Source organism: Grammomys surdaster, unplaced genomic scaffold, assembly GCF_004785775.1.
Source record: "Grammomys surdaster isolate TR1022 unplaced genomic scaffold, NIH_TR_1.0 119641, whole genome shotgun sequence".
NCBI lineage: Eukaryota > Metazoa > Chordata > Mammalia > Rodentia > Muridae > Grammomys > Grammomys surdaster.
This window is the reverse complement of record NW_021615731.1, coordinates 9,379-30,220: the sequence shown is the minus strand read 5'-3', so window position 1 is coordinate 30,220 and position 20,842 is coordinate 9,379. Positions and strand designations below refer to the sequence as shown.

At 45.0% G+C, this 20,842-nt stretch overlaps 2 protein-coding genes across 3 annotated transcripts in view; both read left to right on the top strand.

Moving 5' to 3' along the window:
• LOC114635912 (retinol dehydrogenase 16-like) overlaps positions 1–4,002 on the top strand; it is a 9,272-nt gene extending 5,270 nt beyond the window's left edge. The window contains exons 2-4 of the mRNA XM_028784275.1: positions 1,886–1,926; positions 3,221–3,384; positions 3,784–4,002. Of these exons, the coding sequence (XP_028640108.1) occupies positions 1,886–1,926; positions 3,221–3,384; positions 3,784–4,001 (423 nt within the window). The 3' untranslated portion in view covers position 4,002. The remainder of the gene's footprint in view (positions 1–1,885; positions 1,927–3,220; positions 3,385–3,783) is intronic.
• An 8,362-nt stretch (positions 4,003–12,364) lies between these two features.
• LOC114635910 (retinol dehydrogenase 16-like) lies at positions 12,365–16,440 on the top strand. 2 transcript variants are annotated; one of them, XM_028784274.1, is made up of 5 exons: positions 12,365–12,477; positions 12,578–12,895; positions 13,758–14,016; positions 15,414–15,577; positions 15,978–16,440. In XM_028784274.1, exons 2-5 carry the CDS (start codon positions 12,583–12,585, stop codon positions 16,193–16,195), a joined length of 954 nt encoding a protein of 317 aa, XP_028640107.1. In that variant the 5' UTR covers positions 12,365–12,477; positions 12,578–12,582; the 3' UTR covers positions 16,196–16,440. The 2 variants fall into 2 exon arrangements, with proteins under 2 accessions (XP_028640107.1, XP_028640106.1); XM_028784273.1 differs by lacking the exon at positions 12,365–12,477 and having other exon boundaries at positions 12,484–12,895.
• Positions 16,441–20,842: the final 4,402 nt, after the last annotated feature.

The window sequence follows — 20,842 nt, the reverse complement described above, 5'->3', positions numbered from 1 at the left end:
GTATATGTATGTGTATGTGTGTATGTGTGAATGTGTGTGTGTGTGTGGTATATGTATGTGTATGTGTGTGAGTATGTGTGAATGTGTGTGTGAGTGTGTGTATGGGTGTGTGTATGGGTGTGTTTCTATGCGAAAGAAAGATGACCTCCTAGCTTTTTCTGTCCTAAGGCATTCCTTGAGACTTAGCTTAAGCATAGCAATGATTTTGGCTCTCCCTGTGAAAGTACACAGGTAGTGCATAAGAATATGTTGCAAACTGAGAAAGCAGATGCACTTGGGCACATGAACTTCACACAGAGACCAGAACCGAGGAACCCAGGGCTCTCCTTCTTTTTCACTGTCTCTAACCTAGAACTCAGCAGCCAACAATCCAGTATTTCTACATACAAAGACAAAGAAAATAAAGAGTTGCACATTAAATCTTTCCAAGACACCAGCTTATTAAGAACACATGGCTTGGAGGATTAAGTTTATAGGTAAGTGGAAATACTGATGTGTTGGAGAGAAGCAGAGTCTGCAGTGACTCCAACTCCACCCTGACCCCCACCAGGAATTGTTACAGGACTACACAGGAATTCCATTCACACACAGAGAGAAAATCAACAACACAGAATCTGAATGATACCTCTGTTCCCAACACACTTCTTCACCCACTGAGTGGCTGCCACAACACTCTCTGTCTTGGTGACATCAAGGATCACTGTCTCCAGCCTGTCAGATGTCTTGCTCCTTAGCTGCTTGGGTACCTTCTCTGTCAGATATGCAGCCAGCACCCTCATTCCTCTCCCGTCCAGCTGTCTGGACATCAGGTTCCCAAAGCCTGAGCCACAGCCCATTATGAAGACATACTTGTCATGGAGATGGCTCACCACCTGCCTTTCCCTGAACAAGTGCAGGAGTGTCCACAGGCCCACCAGTGACACTAGGTAGAGCCACATGGCAAGTAGAAGACAGGTAGAGAAAGAGAAATACTATGAGTCAAAACGAGCCTGCCATCTGCTCTAACGGGAAGGTGTAGGCACCAAGGACTCCACCCTTCTGACATGCAGTCTTCTGCATTTCTTATAATTATTAATGCCTTCTCCCCTACCCTTTAACATGCTTTTAATCACAAGTCATACAATGGTCGTTGACTTTCCCTATATTCTTGCCAAGAAAAACACCTCTGATATTCAATATCACAGATATATTCTCTTATAATCTTTGTGTTCAGGACTCATCTGTGAATATATTTTTGCTTCATTACAGAGGCCCCATGGTCAGTCCAAGGATCCCCTTGGGTCTCTGTATCTTGCACTCTGGAACTACAAACCAGGACCTTTTGAACATAATGAGAATCTAAGGTAACCTAAAGATGGTCTCGGGATAACTTACAGGAGAGGACAGGGTGACCTGAAGTTCTCCTAATACAGCAGCTCCTGGGAAGGTAGAAGGGCCGGCCTCAAACATGGAAGACTGCGCTCAAAGGAATACATCGTGATGAGGCTGGGATGCCAGACACACCATGACTCCAAGACCTGATGGGGGAAGGAAATGACTTTATCCTCTCAAGTGGCCCTTCTCCTGGCTACCTGGTTTAAAACAGACATAAGCATAGATTCTTTGAGTTGTGACCTTGATGGGTGTCTCTGGCTTACATGACCCAGGATTTCTTGATTAAATTCCTCAAAACTTCTAGAGTAGTGTTTGGAGCTTTGCATCTGACTCTTGGGCTGGGAAATGCCTTACTGACCCTCTGATTCCAGCTCAAAATAAACCTGGTAGCTTTATTGCATCATTCAAGAATGATGTCAAATTTCCCTAATCTGACACTTCCACAACTTTCTGTCCTAACCTATAAGAAACCAGACTGGTCTTCTGCACTCAAGAACCATGTTTCTATCAGGAAGTGTCTCAATACAGGATAGATTTCAGCTCTGCCTTAAGGTCTGGGCCTTGGTTATCAGTGGAAAGATAACCGTGAATCTGGAGCTGGGCCACTTTCCCTCCAATGGGTAGCCTCCACTGGATCTGCTCTGTATTTGCCCTGCTCTTCCTTCTCCCCTGTGCCTGATCCTGTATGATGTATGTTTGCTATTCCTTGTCCTCCTGCTTCCATTCCTGTCCCTCCTCATGCTTCTGCAGAAGCTAACAGGATACTTTTCATGTGGCTCTTAGCACCCAACAGGTCCTCAGAATCCTAGCTCTAAATTGAATCTTGCAAAATGTAGCACTGGGCTTTGTTGACCAAAGTACATGCAGATATTAGTACTCTTGGATCTTCTGTTGCTTCAACACTGAATTCTCTAGAGCAATCATTCTATGGTCATTTCCTAATCCACTCTACTACAGTCCTGTCCTTATCAACACTGACAGTGTTGGGCACTCTTGTTGAATCAAGATCTTCTGGAATTTAGTAGGATCTATATCCGGTCCTGGAATTCTGGATAAATTCAGAGACAATAGGAAAGTGAATGTGACTTTGTTGCAGGAGACACAGGGCTGAAGAGAAAGCATCCCAGACACCTCTCTAATTCATGGAGGTTCCTTCAGTCCATGAATCTCTCCTGAGACTCTCACACAAGCCAAATGACAGTACACAGCAGCAACTCTTACCTGTACTGGGTAAGATGGACAGATCCCATTCCAAGCCTGACCCAGTGGGTGTCCAACACTGCAGCCCTTCTGATCTCTGGGCTTCTCTAGTCTGCTGATAAAGATGGGAAAAGAATAATCTACTGGAATTAGGAGTCCAGCTCATCCCAGGGGGGAAGCACTTTCTCCAAAGGCAGTGTACCCCAACCAACCCAACATTTCTTCATTCAAAAAGGGGAGACGTGGAGCCTAGCATCAGTGGTACAAAGGATAAACACAGGCTGACTGTCAAGAATCTACATCTTGGAGTACTGAATCTAGAAGTAAGAGGACAAATTTATGTCCTATTGAGGGACAGAGTCTGTAGATTCTCCAAATCTATACAGACCCCCACCACAAATCGTTGTAGGACTACACAAGCCTTTCCTTCATACATGGAAAGAAAGCCAACAACACAGACAGGAATCTCAATGGTACCCCTATTCCCAACATGCTCCTTCACCCACTGAGTAGCAGCTACAATACTATCTGTAGTATTGGTGTGACTATTCCTCACTACAGGGTCCTGTTTTCATGCTACTCTACTCTTATTAAAGTGTTCTCTCTGACAGATCTCTGAATTGCTTGCCATCTCTCTGTCTTGCAGGAGGGAGCTCTCCCATTTTGGTGTGAAGTTGGCTATTATAGAGCCTGGACTCTTCAAGACTCCTATGACTGATAGTGCCAGAATCTCATCAAACTTCCAGATGCTGTGGGACCAGACCAGCTCAGAAATCAGGGAGACCTATGGTGAGAAATACTTGGCATCCAGTAAGTGAGCTCTCAGGATGAAAGCCAAGTTCACCCCTGAACACTGTAATTCCATGCTCATTTTGCAGTTCCAATAGTATACTTGTTATCCTCAAAGAATCCTCAGAACATGCTGCTCTGTTACTTCTGATCCTCATGCTCATGGGGCTGTAAGTGAAGTCAGGAATGGGAGGCAGTACAAAATTAACACTTTCCATGAAATGAGATACAGGTGACTGAGTGTTCTCAATTATTCCTTGAAGATTGTTTCTGGTCCTTCTGAGGAACTGGGACAGTTTAGGCTTGGTTTCAGACACATGGATTTTCTGACATAGAGGATAGAAATTTTCCTCTAGGCTGGTATGAGACAGGAGTGGTGGGAAATGAATAACCATCTGAATGATTCCTCATTCTGCTTAGGTCTGAAAATGCAAAATGAAATGGAACAGGTGTGCAGGAAGGACCTGTCTTTGGTGACTGACTGCATGGAGCACGCTCTGACTGCCTGTCACCCTCGCACCCGATACTCAGCTGGATGGGATGCCAAGCTCTACTACCTCCCCTTGAGCTACCTGCCCACCTCCCTTGTGGATGCCCTTGTCTACTGGACTTCTCCAAAGCCTGAGAAAGCCCTGTGAAGGCTAGATCCTTTTGTGTAGTTGAGTCAATAGAAGTACAGTGTGAGGGCACAGAGCCTCAGGACGAGGAAGTTTCCTGGACTCAGCACATATGTGATGTGCGCAGTTGCATGGATTTTCTTTCCTCATCATAAACATTGTGGATACGGGACCACAGGAAACTGCTGTGCTTAAACAATCATTACCATTGTTGGTGAAATAGAAAATGATCTTCCCTGTCTTGGTTTTATCCATTTTACTCATGATTTTTAAACATTTGTTTTTATTTATCTGTATACATATGTATCTGTAATTCAGTTGTGTATAGTACCCATATAGGACAGATCATTGCATTCCCTGTAACTGGAGTCCTGTGGAATGGGAATTTCAGGTAGTTGTGAGCTACCTAACTTTGGCATTGGCAACAAAATTTGGGCCATCTAGTAGATAAGCAAGTCCTGTCACCAGCTGTTTATGATCTGAAGTCTTTATTATGCTTTAAGTTAATAACCAAGTTAGTTTGAGGCAGGATCTCACTTGTCACACAGGTACATCATGATCTCCTGAATCTCTGGCCTTGTTACAATTCATCTGACTTAGTTCTGAAACCCTGACTAGTGCAGGTGAGGGAATGTAGAAAAGACAGACACACAGACACATGCACAGAAAAGATGGCATCAGGTGCCTTGTGTCAGCACTGAGGGTCCTCAGCTACCTCCCCTGCAACCTCAGTTCTTTATCATGAACAGCAAGGGGGAGGGACCAACTAGTTTTGGCTGAAGGTAGCTCTCTCAGGCTGGAAACCTCCAGAAGGGGGAAGCTGCAGTTGCTAGTATTTACACTCTGGTCAATCATCCACCAACCCCTGAACTTGGGTCAGTGGAAGAAGACTTTGCCAATTCTGAGCCTGGCCCATATAGAGAAAAGCTTTGCTAGTTCGTGGTGCCTGGCCAACAGTACACATTCACCAGGACTACAGTCATGCAGGGCTTCCTCTGCCTCTTTGGTCCTCTGTCTTCAGGGGTGTATTTGAGACTTTGATACCAGTTTAATGTAAACAAGGTGACTTTCTGTTCTTATAAGGTCACTCTTTCTCTAATCTTAAATTTATTTTTGTACACTTTATATATGTGTGTGTGTGTGTGTACACATAACACACTTATGCACATGCAAGCACATGTGCACACACATAGACAAACACACATATCCTCCTTTCACTTATCCTCTACCCCCACCACCTAACCTCTTGTCTTCTGAACAAGTCTGTGGCCTATTTTCTTGTACGGTATATCCTTCTGTCCCACTGCATTACTTAGGGATGCCTGTATCAACATGGGTGTGTGTGGGGAATGCTTAGCTCGGCTCACGGCAGTGAATCTTGTTGGGTGGTTGTGATTCCCATGGGTCTGCTGACACAGTCGGCTGGGACATTGACTCTGGGCAGCAGGAGCACACATGGGAAGTTCGATGGGCCCCTGCAGCAGAGAATATGGAGAAGCTTTCCACAAAGGGAGGCCGCAATGACACGAGGAAGACCGCGATTCCAAAATATCTTTATTCTCATAGTGAAAGATAGTTGAATCTGGTTGTCCACCCACACTTAAGATAGGGGGAGGCTGACTTACATAGGGAGGAAAGAGGTGGGGATCTGGAAAAAGAATATGTACTACACCCTCTGGCCTTTAGGTGTCTCATTGATATGGAAAACTCTTGAGACTGAAACATGTAGTCACACCCTCTACGAGAGTTAGGTGACAACACTTTGGGAGGGGCTGCCTTGCCATACCTGACTACAAGGCACAGGTCAATGGCAAGTCAGGATCCTGGGGTCTGGGGGTGAGGCCGAACACCTGCCATTGCACCATTGGGATCAAGGTTTGAGGCCTGTGCCACACCAAAAACCAAGCCATCCCTTCTCGGACACATGTTGTGGAATTATTTACTTGAGCAAGGGCAATATATCAGTAACTACTCTGTTGAGAAATTTGCCTCCCCCTCCCCTAGCAACCAGGAAATGCCTGTAGCCCCACAGGGAGGGGTGTGGCCTTATGAGCCAACACTCTCACCCCATCGCACCATTGATTGGACAAGCTGATGACATCACTTTTGTAAAGGACACTCTTCCTCATCCAGATCACAGGAATCCAGCTGGCTTTATTGCTACCCAAGATTACATTTCCAGCATTAAATACTCCCCAATACACTGCAGTCTGTGCCCACCTTGACCTTCCTGACCATCTTCTTAAAACTCATAGCACCTTGGGGTTGTTGATTCTCCTATATCTAGACCAGGTTGATGGAGAACACCAATGCAGGAGTAGCCTGCTTCTCTCCTTATGCCCACGCTGAGATCCTAGACCCTCAGACACTGAAGGTCTGAATGTAGCAGACTCCATTGCATAAGGTCTGTAAAGATAGGAAGATGTCTTGGAAATCAGTCAGACTCGGGGGCCTAAGCCCTACCCACTGGAGAAGCATTATTTTGGCATACATTCTGGACAGACACTAACCTTCAGGAAATCTAAAGAGGAGCCATACTGTCAGTTCACATGACTGTCCATGGAGCACTCCAGGGTGAGCACAGGATGCTACATGTCACAATAGTTGGGGGTGGTGGTTGATGAAGAGGCAGGAGAAGTAAGGAGAAAGAGGAAAGAATAAGCCAGGGCCCATAGTTCTGGACAACTTTACGTTTGTTATCACATGGTCAAATGGTGCTCAAAGAAGAGATGGACTCCATGCAAGTTCTCAGTGGAAACCAGAGACTCACCATATGCTTGCTCCAGTGAGAAGGAGGGAGAAGACTGGTGTGCATTGCCCAGCTTTGCCTTCAAGGCTGACCTAGGTATCAGGGAGGAGATGATTCTACCCAGAGCTGGAGTTTTCAATCCCAATGCAGGGTATTGCCCAGGTCCTTCTCTACCTCCTGTCCCTCTGCTTCCTGCTGCTATTCCTCTTGTTCTGCCTTCTCTTGCTGCTCATCCTGGTCCTCCTCCTCTTACTACTCTTGCTCCTGCTCTTCCTCCTGCTGCTCCCCCTTTCATTCCTCCTCCTCCTCCTCCCTCTCCACTACTTTCTCCTGTTCCTCCTCCTGCTAATACCCTTCCTGGTCCTCTTCCACCTGCTGCTCTTCTTCCTGCTGCTGCTCCTCCTTCTGCTGTTCCTCCTCATTCTCCTTTTCCTCCTACTGTTCTTCCTCCTACTCCTCTTCCAGTTCTTTCTCCTGCTGCTCCTCCTCCTACTGCTCCTCTTCCTGTTAATTCTTCTTCTCTACTTCCTGCTGTTCCTTCTCTTCCTGCTGCTACTTCTTTTCAGCTTCTTTCTTTACCTCTCTACCTCTTGTTTCTGCTCTTCATTCTTCTTTTCTGTCCTTGCTCCTCCTCCTGATGCTGCTTCACCTCCACACCCTGCTCCAGCATCTCACCAGTCTCTTGCTGCTCTTCTTCCTCTGGCTCCTATTCAGGCTCCTGAGTCTTCAGTAGTTGCCTGGACTCTCTTTCATTGTCTTATTTCAGTAATAGAGAAGAGGAAAGAAAATTCTCCACAGCCGACAGGACCTAAGGATGCTCATCCTTGCCCATATCTAGTTAACAGAACCCTGAAGGACTCCTGGGCTGGACAAATGGCAGATTTCATTTCCCTGGTGACTCCTTGTTCCTTTACCTGTGAATTTCCCAGGCCCATCTATTCAGTATCATTTCCTGCATCTCACACCTACTGTCCTTTCCTTACTAATCCTGACAATACTGGGCACTCTTCTTGGTGTCAAGGTCTTCTAGGACACAGCAGGATCTAGATCTAGCCCTGTAATTTCTACTAGGACCAGGTGTCTGGTTCAGTGCAGCGGGGAGCACTTTCATCCAAAAGGCAGTGTTCCCCAACCAACCCACCCTTTGTTCTTCATGAAAAAGGTGAGGGATGGAGCCTAAAGTCAGTGCTGCAAAGGTGGAAATGGGCCCACTGTAAAGCCTGTTTCTAGACTTCACCACATGTAGCCCCTACACAGTCTTAACTAGGGTAGCAGAGGTGAAGGGACATTTCTGCTCTAATACCTGAAGGTCTAAATTAGTGGTGCTCAACTTTCCTAACACAGTGGCCCTTTAATGAAGTTCTTCAAGCTCTTGTGACCCCAATCACAAAATTTTTTTATAGTTATAGATGGCTCAGTTCCCATTGATCTAAGTAGATCAGAGCAGCCCAGAGATCAGAATACTTGCAGTATTGGAAATTTATAGGACCTAGCCTGGAATGTTACAGGCGCACCCTACCCAGGACAGAGAAGAGGAGCAGGTGCACACTGTTATTTGGCTTGTGTGAGAATCTAGTAGGAGTGGATCAACTGAGGGAACCTCCATGAATCAGGGAGGTGTCTCTGAGGCTTTTACAGTTACTTCACAACTGTAATTTTGCTACTTTCATATTTATGTACATAGCTGTAATTATGAATTGTAACATAACTATGTTTTTCAGTGCTCTTAGGCTACCCCCGGGAAAGAGGAACTCTATCCACACGGGGTTCCATACCCACAAGTTGTGAACCATTGGACTAGAGGTTGGGACTTAATAAGGTACACATCTCACAGAGGACCAAAACAACAAATGGAATAAATAAGGTAGCTTCTTGTAGCAGCTGATGATAAAGTGGAGGAGAAAGAGGAAGAGGAGAAAGAGGAGGAGGAGGAGAAAGAGGAGTAGGGGGAAGAGGAGGAGGAGGAAGAGGAGGAGACAGAAGAGGAGGAAGGGTACCACCGGTAGGCCAATGTGGAGGATGGCGGGAACAGGTCAGTGGGGTCACAGAGTAAGAGGAAAAGGAGAAGGAAGACCAGGAGGAGGAAGAGGAGGCAAAGGAAGAAGAGACTAGGAAGATGGATGAGTGAGTAAACTACTAGACGCCCAAGAATACAAACGTGACTACAATCTCCAGATTAGAGAAGCTAAGATCACTGGTGTTGCTGTTCTTCTTAGTCTGGAAACGTGGGGATGAGCAGACTTTAGGGACTCACTAGTCAAGCAGCACAGCCTACTGGTGAGCACTAATCTAATGAGAGACAAGTTCTCAAACAGAAGCATATGAACAAATAGGTGGGTGGTAGTAGCACATGAGGTAGAGACACACACCATTAACCCCAGCACTCAGGAGGCAGAGGCAGGCAGCTCTCTGTGAGTTTGAGGTCAGCCTAATCTACATAGTGACTTCAAGGGGAGTCAGGGCAGCACAGAGAAAACCTGTCACAAAGAACCCAACACTGACAAAAATCTTACAAATAACAAGCTAAGTTTGGTGTGGTGTTATATATCAGTAATGCCACCCACCCAGAGTCTGGGGCAGGGAGAAAAAAATGACAAGCTCAGCCAAACTCATGTACCCAGATTCTGTCTCAAAACCAAAACAAGTAAAATTTTAACATGAACAAAATGGATGGCCCTTTAACACAGGGTCTCAATTTCTGTTTTCTCCTGTGTAAAAAGACTTTTAATTTACCCTTTGAAATTGTTGTCTCTGGGGCACACTGCCTCCATCTGCTAACCTAAGTCTAGTACTGGAATCTTCTAGCATCTATAGAATCTAATCTAGGCCTAGAATGTTTTCACCCTCTGATACTCACTGAACTCTGGCTGGCTGGTTCAATTCAGCTGTTCTAGCTCAAACCCCTCTCTAAGATGACTGATTCAATCTGGCCATTCCAGGCTTCATCTGAATTGTCCTGTTTGGCCTTGAACTATCTGTGTTAATCTGTTCCTAATCTTCAGACTCCAAATTCTACAGCTCATTTTGTTATCACTGTGTTTCTCTGTGTTGGTTCATGTCTCTGTGTTTGCTCTCTCTCTCTCTCTCTTTCTCTCTCTCTCTCTCTCTCTCTCTCTCTCTCTCTCTCTGTCTCTGCAACCTGTCTCTGTACAACTGTCCCAGTAAAACTGCCTCCTCCTCCCTCTCTGTGATGCTCCACTCATCCTCTCAACTCTACTGAACTGTCTCCACGAACACTACTGTCTTCATGTTCTGTAATCTCTTCTTCTGTACTGTCTGTCTCTCAATTAAGTAGTTTCCCTTTCCTCTCTCTTCTCATGGGAGTTGGGTATATCCTATTCTGTCAAATCTCTCTGATTGATCACTTCGTCTGCAACTCATTTAGACATCACTTTCAAATATGGGTGCTTCCTTCTATAAATTATATTTACCTTCATTGTATGGGATTAAAGGTGAGTACTAATAGCCTGTCTGTATACCAGCCACAGGGATTAGAGTGTGTTCTAATGGCTCAGTCACACATTAACTAGAAACCAGTTCAAAGATCCTGTAACACTTAAAATAGATTTGCCAATGATAACATAATCTTCATTTTATTCTCAGGGAAGACACTAGAACATCTGGAGAGGTTGCTTACAATGACACTTTGGGGTTGAACCCAGGACTCTGCCACTTCCTGGAAATGTTTTCCGTGATTATCCCTTACTTGAGAGAATCACCACAATCCTACAGACATACAGAGCAAGGTCTTCAGAAGACAAGTCCAAGAGCCTCTCTGACCCAGCACTGCAAACAAAAGACCAGGATTCAGACATGGTACTGACATCATCCACCAAGGGACTGCAGGAGGGGAGTAGAAGGCATGAGGAGTGGTACACAGAAAATTGAGATGGTCAGCTAGTGAGGCTATAGAACAGGACCTGGTTCCAGCCAGTATCTCCTAGAGCATCTACTGGATGCCCATTCTTCTGCTTTATCCTGTGAACCAGGATACTTCAAAACCTGGAAGGGAAGCAATGACCAGTGTCCTCTGTGGGGGGAAGGGCTGACTGTGGGCTAGGACAGGGAAGTAGGCTCAGATAGTTTTGTCATCCTGATAAGCCCTTAGAGTGATCTCGAGAGTGACCACGAGACTTTGTTTATTGACTTGTTTGTTAATTGCCTGTTTGCATTTATTATATTGCTAGATCTTCAACCTACAACTGACCTCAATACTTGCATATAATTAAAATGGGTTAAAAGCAAATTGGGAAAAAAATAAACCTGGCTCAGCCTTCAGCCTCAGAACTGGCTGGGGTCATGCTACAATATCGTCTAATTTTCTTTATTCTCTTTAATCCTCACTCCTACACTGGAGAACCTGTTCACTGACTGAGCTGGCTTGGAGAGACAAAGAAGGATGAATCCACATTAATGATGTCTTTTGTCAAAGAAATGCTGTGTGACAGTCAACAATTGATTAGTATGTATAGTGTATCCATTGCTGGGTAACAGGTTCCTGTATTTTTTTTTCAAAGCTATCCAGGGGAATTAGGATTTGAACTCCCCTTGAGAATATCGAACAGAGTTTTAGGTTTTCCTGTGGCAAGCATAAGGTAAGGGCTTAGCCACTGAATAACTTCTAACAACTTTTGAGAATCATTAAAAGTAAATTTTTTTTTCATGTACACCTGCACACCTGAAGAGGGTACAAGATACAATTACAGATGGTTGTAAGGCACCTTTTGTCTGATGGGGATGGTTTCAGGACTTCTGGAAGATCAGCCAGTGCTCTTAATGTGTAAGCCATCTCTCCAGCCCCAAACTATATTTTCTTATTGGAATTTTCTTTGCCACAATCTGCTTAGGATATAACTGAGGTTCCAATCCACCACTCCCTCCCTGAAGACTCACAAAGTGTCCATCCATTCCTACAGACCCACTATGTGACCATCACTCCCTGAAGACCTACTAACTGACCTTCATTTCCCTGCAGACTCACTAAGTGATCATAATTCCCTACAGAATCACTAAATGACCTTTCCTTCCTGCAGATTCAACAAGTGACCACACCCTCCAAGCAGACTCATTGGGTAACCATATCTTCCCTGCAGATTCAGGAAGTGACTGTATTTTCCCATAAACCCATTAAAAATCATCAATTCCCGGTAATATAAGTGTCCATCCCTTTCCTACACACTCACTAAGTGATGTATTTGTTCATTTCTGCTTTAATCCTAGAAGTCAGGAGAAGGGCCACTTGAGAGGGTAAAGTCATTTCCTACCCACAACAGCTCTGCAACTCACCATGTGTCTGGGGTCCCAGATCCATCACCTTTTGTTCTTTTGAGAGAGCCACCTTTGGGTTCAGACCTTCTACCTTCCCAGGAATGGCTATATGAGGAGGGCACTAGCAATCCCTGTCCTCTCCTGTAAGTTGTTCTGACTCCAAATGCAGGACACAAACAGTTTCTCATTATGTTCATAACACTCTGATTTGTGGCTCCAGAGTGCAAGATACAGAGACAAAAGGTGAGTGTGGGACTGCACCATGAAACCTCTTTAATGAAACATACATGTATCCTGACATGGGTCTAGCAAGCAAGGGTCAGAAGGGAATTGACCTGTGTTAATGAACAATCAGTTGTGTTTTCTTTGGCAGTTAGATAGGGAAAACCAAAGATCATTACATATCTACAGAGCAAAGCAGTCCAAATACCTGAGAGGTCAGGTATTCATGACTGTTAGGAAATGCAGTGTGTACTGAAGGTCAAAAGGATGAACTCCTCCATGCCTACACTTTTGTGAGTGAGCAACTTCAAGGCTCATTTTGACTCCGAGTATCTTTCTCTCTCTACTTGACTTCTAGGAGCCATGTGGATCTACCTGGTGGCACTTGTGTGCCTGTGGACTATTTTTCGCTTGTTGAGGGAGAGGCAGGTGGTGGACCATCTCCATGACAAGTATGTCTTCATCACAGGATGCGGCTCTGGCTTTGGGAACCTGCTGGCCAGACAACTGGACAGGAGAGGAATGAGGGTATTGGCTGCCTGTCGGAAGGAGGAAGCAGCCGAGCGGCTGAGGAGTGAGACATCAGACAGGTTGGAGACAGTGATCCTTGATGTCAGCAACACAGAGAGTATTGTGGCAGCCACTCAGTGGGTGAAGGAGCGTGTTGGGAACAGAGGTACCATTGAGATTCCTGTCTGTGTTGTTGGTTTCTGGTCTATGTATTTTTCTCTGTTCGCTCTTTCTCTTTCCTTATTAGAATAATAAGGAAGAGCAGTCCTTCCTTATTACTGCATTTTCTGACCATTAGAAAGAAAAAGGCAGCAGTGTGTAAATTTCTCATAACTCTCTGAAGATTTGTGTGGCTTTTTCAGAGTTCTATGTCTGTGAAGGCATGTCATGACCATGGTGACTCTTCTTAAGGATAAAGTTTGAAAAGACTGGCTTAAGTTCAGGGGTTTAGTTCATTATCAATATATCAGGCAGTGTGGTAGATTATGCACAGACATAGTGTTAGAGAATTAACTGACAGCTCTACATAAAGATCCATAGGTAGAAAAAGCAGCAAGACTCTAGGATAGGCCACTTCCAGTGAATCATATAATCCAACAAGACCACACACACTCCAGCAGTGCCTCATGACATTGAGCCAATGGCTGCCATTCCCATTCAAACCACCAAAACAAATAAAAGAACAAAATCACAGCAAGGATGGCATCAAAATGTAAGTCACAAACATACTTTTGTAATCTCAAGATTAACAAAGGTGCACCATGTTTTGCTCATCTGTTCTTAAGTTAGCAAGTGAGAAAGGACTCCTTGCTGATTCACAGGTAGAGAACTGGGCCTCAAAGTCTTAACAAATGAAGGTATCCATGTTGTGAGCCAGCACTGTTCTGCAGCTGTGTGGATACTCTGCTCTTTTTCATTGATTCCTATTGTCCAAGAAGCATGTGTCATAGTGATCTTACCTTATTAAATGTGCATTTTATCCATAATTAAAACTGTGTTGTGTGACTGTCTCTTCCTACTGTCCCTAGGACTCTGGGGCCTGGTCAACAATGCTGGCATCTCCACCCCATGGGGTCCTAATGAGTGGATGAACAAACAGGACTTTGAAACTGTACTGGATGTGAACCTGTGGGGCATGATCGAGGTGACACTGAGCTTGCTGCCCTTAGTGAGGAAGGCGAGGGGCCGCGTGGTCAATGTCTCCAGCATCGTGGGTCGACTGTCCTTTGGTGGTGGTGGTTACTCCATCTCCAAGCATGGAATAGAGGCCTTCTCAGATTCTCTCAGGTATTAGAAGGGGAAGGGGACACCCAGGGAAACTTAGGGAAGGTTTTTATTTACTCAAACTCTTTAAGTCCCCATCATGGTGAGGACACTTGGGTTCTGCATCTCTTTCACCTTCCCAACACTGACTCATTCAATTTGCAACATTATTCCATGGCTCTACAAGACATCATGACTGAGACATGAGTTGAGTTCATTTGACCTATTACAGAAGAAAAAGGGCACTGGGAAATAATACTGGGATAGGATTGGATATGTGAGGTTTGGGGTCGTGAATGCAGAACCCAGATCTCTATGTGGTGACAATTTTTTTTGGAATTGGAGAAAATATTTTCTTCAAGTCCACAGATAGATATCAGGCCTCTTTTAGACATTTTAGCATAACTTACCTGCTTCTATCATGACCTAAAACTGTGGCAAGCAAGTGAATGAAAGAGGAGTCAAATAAGAACTGTGACCTTCCTGTGAGATAGATGTGGCCTTTCAGCACTTTTGACCCTTATAGCTGTCAGATTTGTTGAGGGTCCTGTAGCAGGATTACACTGTATCAGAGTAAACATGAGATTCTGGAACATCAAACCTGTATCTGTAGATGCATTCTCTTTGGAGAATGGAAAGGCCATTTATGGAATGAGGGTGGTCAACAGGTGGGCACAGGACAACTTGTGGAGAACTGTATGGGGCAGAAGGCTACTTATTTTGTTTTGTGGGCAGTGCAACCCTTCAAAGGGCTAGAATCAGGACAGCCATTTGGGGCAGGGAACATGTAGGCTGCCATTGTAAGTGAGTTGGATGCAGAAGGTTGTTCTCTAGAAACACCCCGAGGAAGAAAGTGGGGGATGTCCTGAGAGCTTCCTAGACACATGTGGGGTAGATGGAGACTTACTAGTAAGTTAGGGATTACTTGGAGAAGGACTAGAATCCCTTACATCTGAACTACCTGGAGAAAGATGTTATACAGTGCCATAGACCAGAATGTCTAGTCTTAGAACGTTGAGCTACACACAAAAAATACTTAGTGTGAGCTACAAGAGCACAGAGGAGATGCCATTATCACACTATCCTTCAATATTTCCTGTACACCAGACCCAAAAAGGTTTGACCTCCCCTCACCATAGGCTCCTGTTTGCATGCTACTCTACTCTTATTAAAGTGTTCTCACGGAAAGACTTCTGAAGTCCATGGGCACTGATCTACACACAAAAAAATACTTAGTGTGAGCTACAAGAGCACAGAAGAGTTGCCCTTATCAAAATATCCTTCAATATTTCCTACACCCCAGGTCTGAAGCATGTGTGGTATACCCTCACCACAGGCTTTTGTTGGCATGCCAATCTTCTCTTATTAAAGTGTTCTCACTGAAAGACTTGTGAAGTCCTTGACATCGGTCTGCCTTGCAGGAGGGAACTTTCCTACTTTGGGGTGAAGGTGGCTATTATAGAGCCTGGACTCTTCAAGACTGGAATGACTAGTAATGCCAGAATTTCATCAAACTTCCAGATGCTGTGGGAGCAGACCAGCTCAGAAATCAGGGAGATCTATGGCGAGAAATACTTGGCATCCAGTAAGTGAGCTCTGAGAATGAAAGTGAAGTCCACTCTTGAACACTTTAGCTCCATGCTCATTTTTGCAGTTCCAATAGTATACTTGTTATCCTCAAAGAATCCTCAAAACATGCTGCTCTGTTACTTCTGATCCTCATGCTCATGGGGCTGTAAGTGAAGTCAGGAATGGGAGGCAGTACAAAATTAACACTTTTCATGAAATGAGATACAGGTGACTGAGTGTTCTCAATTATTCCTTGAAGATTGTTTCTGGTTCTTCTGAGGAACTGGGACAGGCTAGGCATGGTTTCAGACACATGGATTTTCTGACATAGAGGATAGAAGTTTTCCTCTAGGCTGGTATGAGACAGGAGTGTTGGGAAAAGAATGACCATCTGAATGATTCCTCATTCTGCTTAGGTCTGAAAATGGTAAAGAAAATGGAGCAGAGGTGCAAGAAGGACCTGTCTTTGGTGACTGACTGCATGGAGCATGCTCTGACTGCCTGTCACCCTCGCACCCGATACTCAGCTGGATGGGATGCCAAGCTCTTCTACCTCCCCTTGAGCTACCTGCCCACCTCCCTTGTGGATGCCTTTTTCTACTTGACTTCTCCAAAGCCTGAGAATGCCCTGTGAAGTCTAGATACTTTTGTGTAGTTGGGTCAGTAGAAGTACATTGTGAGGGCATAGAGTGTCAGGACAAGGAAGATTCCTGGGCTCAGCACACACGTGATGTGTATAGTTGTCTGGCTTTTCTTTCCACACCATAAACATCATGGATTTGGGACCACGGGAAACTGCTGTGCTTAAACAATCATTACCATTGTTGCTGAAGTACAAAATGATCTTCCTTGTCTTGGGTTTATCCATTTTACTCATGATTTGTTTGTTTTTTTGCTTGAAGTTTTCTTTTTTTTTTCTCAAATCGTAATTATTTCACACTGGGGTTATAACCACAGAAAGGCATGATGTGTGGAAGGGAATGACACTGGAGTGTGAGTGTTCAGGGGGGATACAGATATCTTCAGAACCAGGTATCGGCTAGGTGAAGGTTCAGGGGACAATTCACTATGACTCTGCCTATGACTCGCTTTTCCTTGTCTAAGTTGGTATTGTCTGCCAAGGCTACCTATTTACAAGGTCTATGACTACTCAGGCTGGTAAATTTCCACAAAAGCTGCCTGTTTACAATAGCTTATACCCATCTGTTTCAATGTTTTTCCACTGAGACCCAAGACTTGGTGTTAGTATACAAGTATGACAGGCCTATTGCCTACGGCTGATTTTAGGCCTACACGGTGTAAGCAGGGCTGCCCCTGACATCCCCTCCCTTCTCTAAGAATAGAAGGGCTGTGGCAATTCTAAACTTGCGAAGGCGGGGATAGAGGCCTGACCTCCAGTATTTGAAGGGAACCTTGTAATGGCTCCAGTCCCCCGTCATTGTCCAGTGAGGCATGTGGGCCATACCCATCCCAAGGTCTTTTTCCTGGAGAGGGGATACTTTTGACATCAACACCTATGCAATCAGGCTTGTCCCTCAGGGAACTCAGATAGATATTTTTATCTTTTATTTGTATTGCCTTGCAGTGCTTAGCCTCGCAGCCTAAGCAAGAATTCAGATCGCCTGTCAGAGGGGGTTCTGGGTGGCCCCTCTCTGCTTGGTCTAGGGGCAGAAGTCCCCCCTTTTAGGTTGGGTGGAGATGGGCTTTGGAAACACCCTGTATAAAGTAACAACCTCATCTTGAGTCTCGTGGTCCTCCATAGCTAACTTATGATAATGTATCTGAGTAGGTTTTGCTACCAAATTATTTATCTGTTGTATCACAGAGTTAGTCTGCCTATTTGAGGGCCAGCGACTGGCAGAAAAAAGCAAAAAGAACCCAAATAATGGTCCCAAGATGGAAGGAAATAGGGTTGACAACCTTGGAGAGGCTGCAAACCAATTCTTGTACCAGCATTCATCTGTCTCTTTCTCTCTCTGATTTTTCTTAGGGACTTCACTACCTACTTCATGCTCTCTTAAACTCTCCTTGTCTTGTCTATGTAAAGGCAACCATCTTCTTTGAGGGATATACACAGTCAAGAGCTATATACAGCCTTTTTTATTGTACTAGAGTACATTAAGTCCAGTAAGGATCTTTGCAATTTTAGGAGGTCTTTTCAGAAGGTGAAATGAGGAATTTCTTCAGATTAGTGATGTTAATCTCTAGCTGTTTGATGTTCTTCTCAGTGGCCCTTCAATGGTCTGTGTAGTATGAGTTCGGAGGCCAGCATCTGGATTCATGGGTGATTCATTTTTACCTGGGATGCTGCCTGAGTTAAAGCTCCTGGGAGTCCCTCTTTCTCTCGGTTTTCTGGGGTTGGGTAGGGAGCTGCCGCCTGTGACCTGCTCTATGCTTGGGCCCAGACCGGAAGTCCTTACTGATGATTTTTAAACATTTGTTTTTATTTATCTGTATTCATATGTATCTGTAATCCAGGTGTGTAGAGTACCCATACAGGCCAGATCATTGCATACCCTGGAACTGAAGATTCAGGTAGTTGTGAACTTCCAAACCTTGGCATTGGCAACAAAATTTGGGTCAGCTAGTTGATAATCTAGTCCTGTCACCAGCTGTTTATGATCTGTACTCTTTATTGTGCTTTAAGTTAATGATCAATTTATTTTGAGGCCGGATATCACTTGTCACACAGGTACATCATTTAGACCTTCTGAATCTCTGGCCTTGTTACAATTCAGCTGGCTTATTTCTGAAACCCTGACTAGTGGAGATGAGGGAACGGAAAAAAGACAGACACACAGACACAGGTACAGAAAAGATGGCATCAGGTGCCTTGTGTCAGCACTGAGGGTCCTCAGCTACATCCCCTGAAACCTCAGCTCCTTTATCATGAACAGCATGGGGGAAGGGCCAGCTAGTCCTGTGTGAAGGCAGGAGTCTCAGGCTGGAAACCTCCAGAAGGGGGAAGCTGCAGTTGCTAGTATTTACACTCTGGTCAGTCATTAACCAAACCCTGAACTTGAGTCAGTGAAAGAAGGCTTTGCTAATTCTTAGCTTGACCTATATAGAGAAAAGCTTTGCCAGTTTGTGGTGCCTGGCCAACAGTATACATTCACCCAGGACTACACTCACGCAGGGCTTCCTCTGCCTCTTTGGTCCCATGTCTTCAGAGGGTGTATTTGAGTCTTTGATACCAGTTTAATGTAAACAAGGTGACTTTCTTCTCTTATAATGTTACTTCTTCTCTTAAATTTATTTTTGTACAATTATATGTGTGTGTGTGCACATAACACACATATGCACATGCAAGCACATGAACACACACACACACACACACACACACACTCTCCTCCCAATTATCACCTGCCACGCCACCTAACCTTTTGTCTTCTGAACAAGTCCATGGCCAATTTTCTTGTAAGGTATGTCTTTCTGTCCCATTGCATTACTTAGGACTGCATGTATCAACATTGGTGTATGCAGGGAATGATTAGCTCAACTCCTGGGAGCGCTCACACATGGATTATTGAAGCTTGTTTGGCGGTTGTGATTCCAACCAGTCTGCTGACCCAGTTGGCTGGGACCATGACTCTGGGCAGCAGGAGCGCACACAGGAAGTTTGACTGAGTAGGTTCAGACAGAGCACCAGGCAGGCACTGTGCTGTGAGATTTGGCCAGGGACCCATGCAGCTTGGGGAGTTCCCACTCAGTCTGAAGTTCTGTGGGGTGGGCAGGCCTCTTGAGTGGGGATCCACGGGCCAGGAGTTGGCCAGGGACCCACAGGCCACCATTCTGGGGCCCTGAGTCACTGCTGAGTGCCACAGCAGAACAGAGGCGAGAAGCAAGTGGGCACAGAACGAGCACACACACTGAGAAATACAAGTGGGGGAGAGAGAGGCCCTAACAAAGCCCCGTGGAAAGCGTTTGCTTATTATACTCACTTGGCTAAAAAGCTGCTTGTTTGAAGATACCCACTCCCCATCCCCCACAGCAGAAAATGCAGAGAAGCTTTCCAAGATGGCAGGCTCCAATGAAATGAGGAAGTCCATGATTCCAAAATGGCTTTATTTTCATAGTGGATGATATTTGAATGTGGATGTGCACCCCCACTTAAGTCAGGGGAGACCTGACATAAACAGAAAGGGGAGAGGTGGGGGGTGTCTATGTACTTAACTACACCCTCTGGCCTTTAGATATCTCATTGATATGGAAATACTTTTAGGCTAAAGCCTGTAGTCACACCCTCAACCTGTGTTAGGTGACTATGCTTTGGGAGGGGCTGCCTTGCCCTAAGTGACTGCAAGGTAGAGGTCAATGGCAAGTCACGATCCTGGAGTCTGGGGTCAAGGCTGAACACCTACCATTGCACCATTGGGGTTGGAATTTGAGGCCTGTGCCACACCAGAAACCAAGCCATCCCTTCATAGGCCCACAGGTGTGGAGTTATTTACTTGACCAAGAGCAACATATCAGTAACGACTCTGTTGAGGAATTTGCCCCCCACTCCCTCAGCAACCATGAAATGCCTGTAGTTCTCCAGGGAGGGGGGAGTGGCCTTATGATCCATCACCACTGACACCATTGATTGGACAAGCTGATAACATCACTTTTGTATACAATACACTTCCTCATCCAGATCACAGGAATCCAGCTGGCTTTACTGCTACCCAAGATTACACTTCCATCAGTAAATTCTCCCCAATACATTGCAGTCTGTACCCACCTTGACCTACCTGACCATCTTCTTAAAACTCATAGCACCTTGGGGTTGTTGATTCTCCTATATCTAGGCCAGGTTGATGGAGAACACCAAAGCAGGAGTAGCCTGCTTCTCTCCTTATGCCCATGCTGAGACCATAGACCCTCAGACACTGAGGATCTGAATGTAGCACACTCCATTGCATAAGGACTGTAAAGATAGGAAGGTGTCTTGGAACTCATTTAAAATTGGGGCCTTAACCCTACCCACTAGAGAAGCATTATTTTGGCATACATTCTGGACAGACACTATCCTTCAGGAAATCTAAAGAGGAGCCATACTATCAGTTCACATGACTGTCCATGGAGCACTCCAGAGTGATTACAGGATGCCAATTCATACAATAGTTGGGGGTGGGGTGGATGAAGAAGCAGGAGAAATAAGGAGAAAGAGGAAAGAATAAGCCAGGTTCCATAGCTATGGACAACTTTTAGTTTGTTATCACATGGTCAAAAGGTACTCAAAAAAGAGATGGACTCTATGCAAGTTCTCTGTGGAAACCAGAAACTCACCATATGCTTG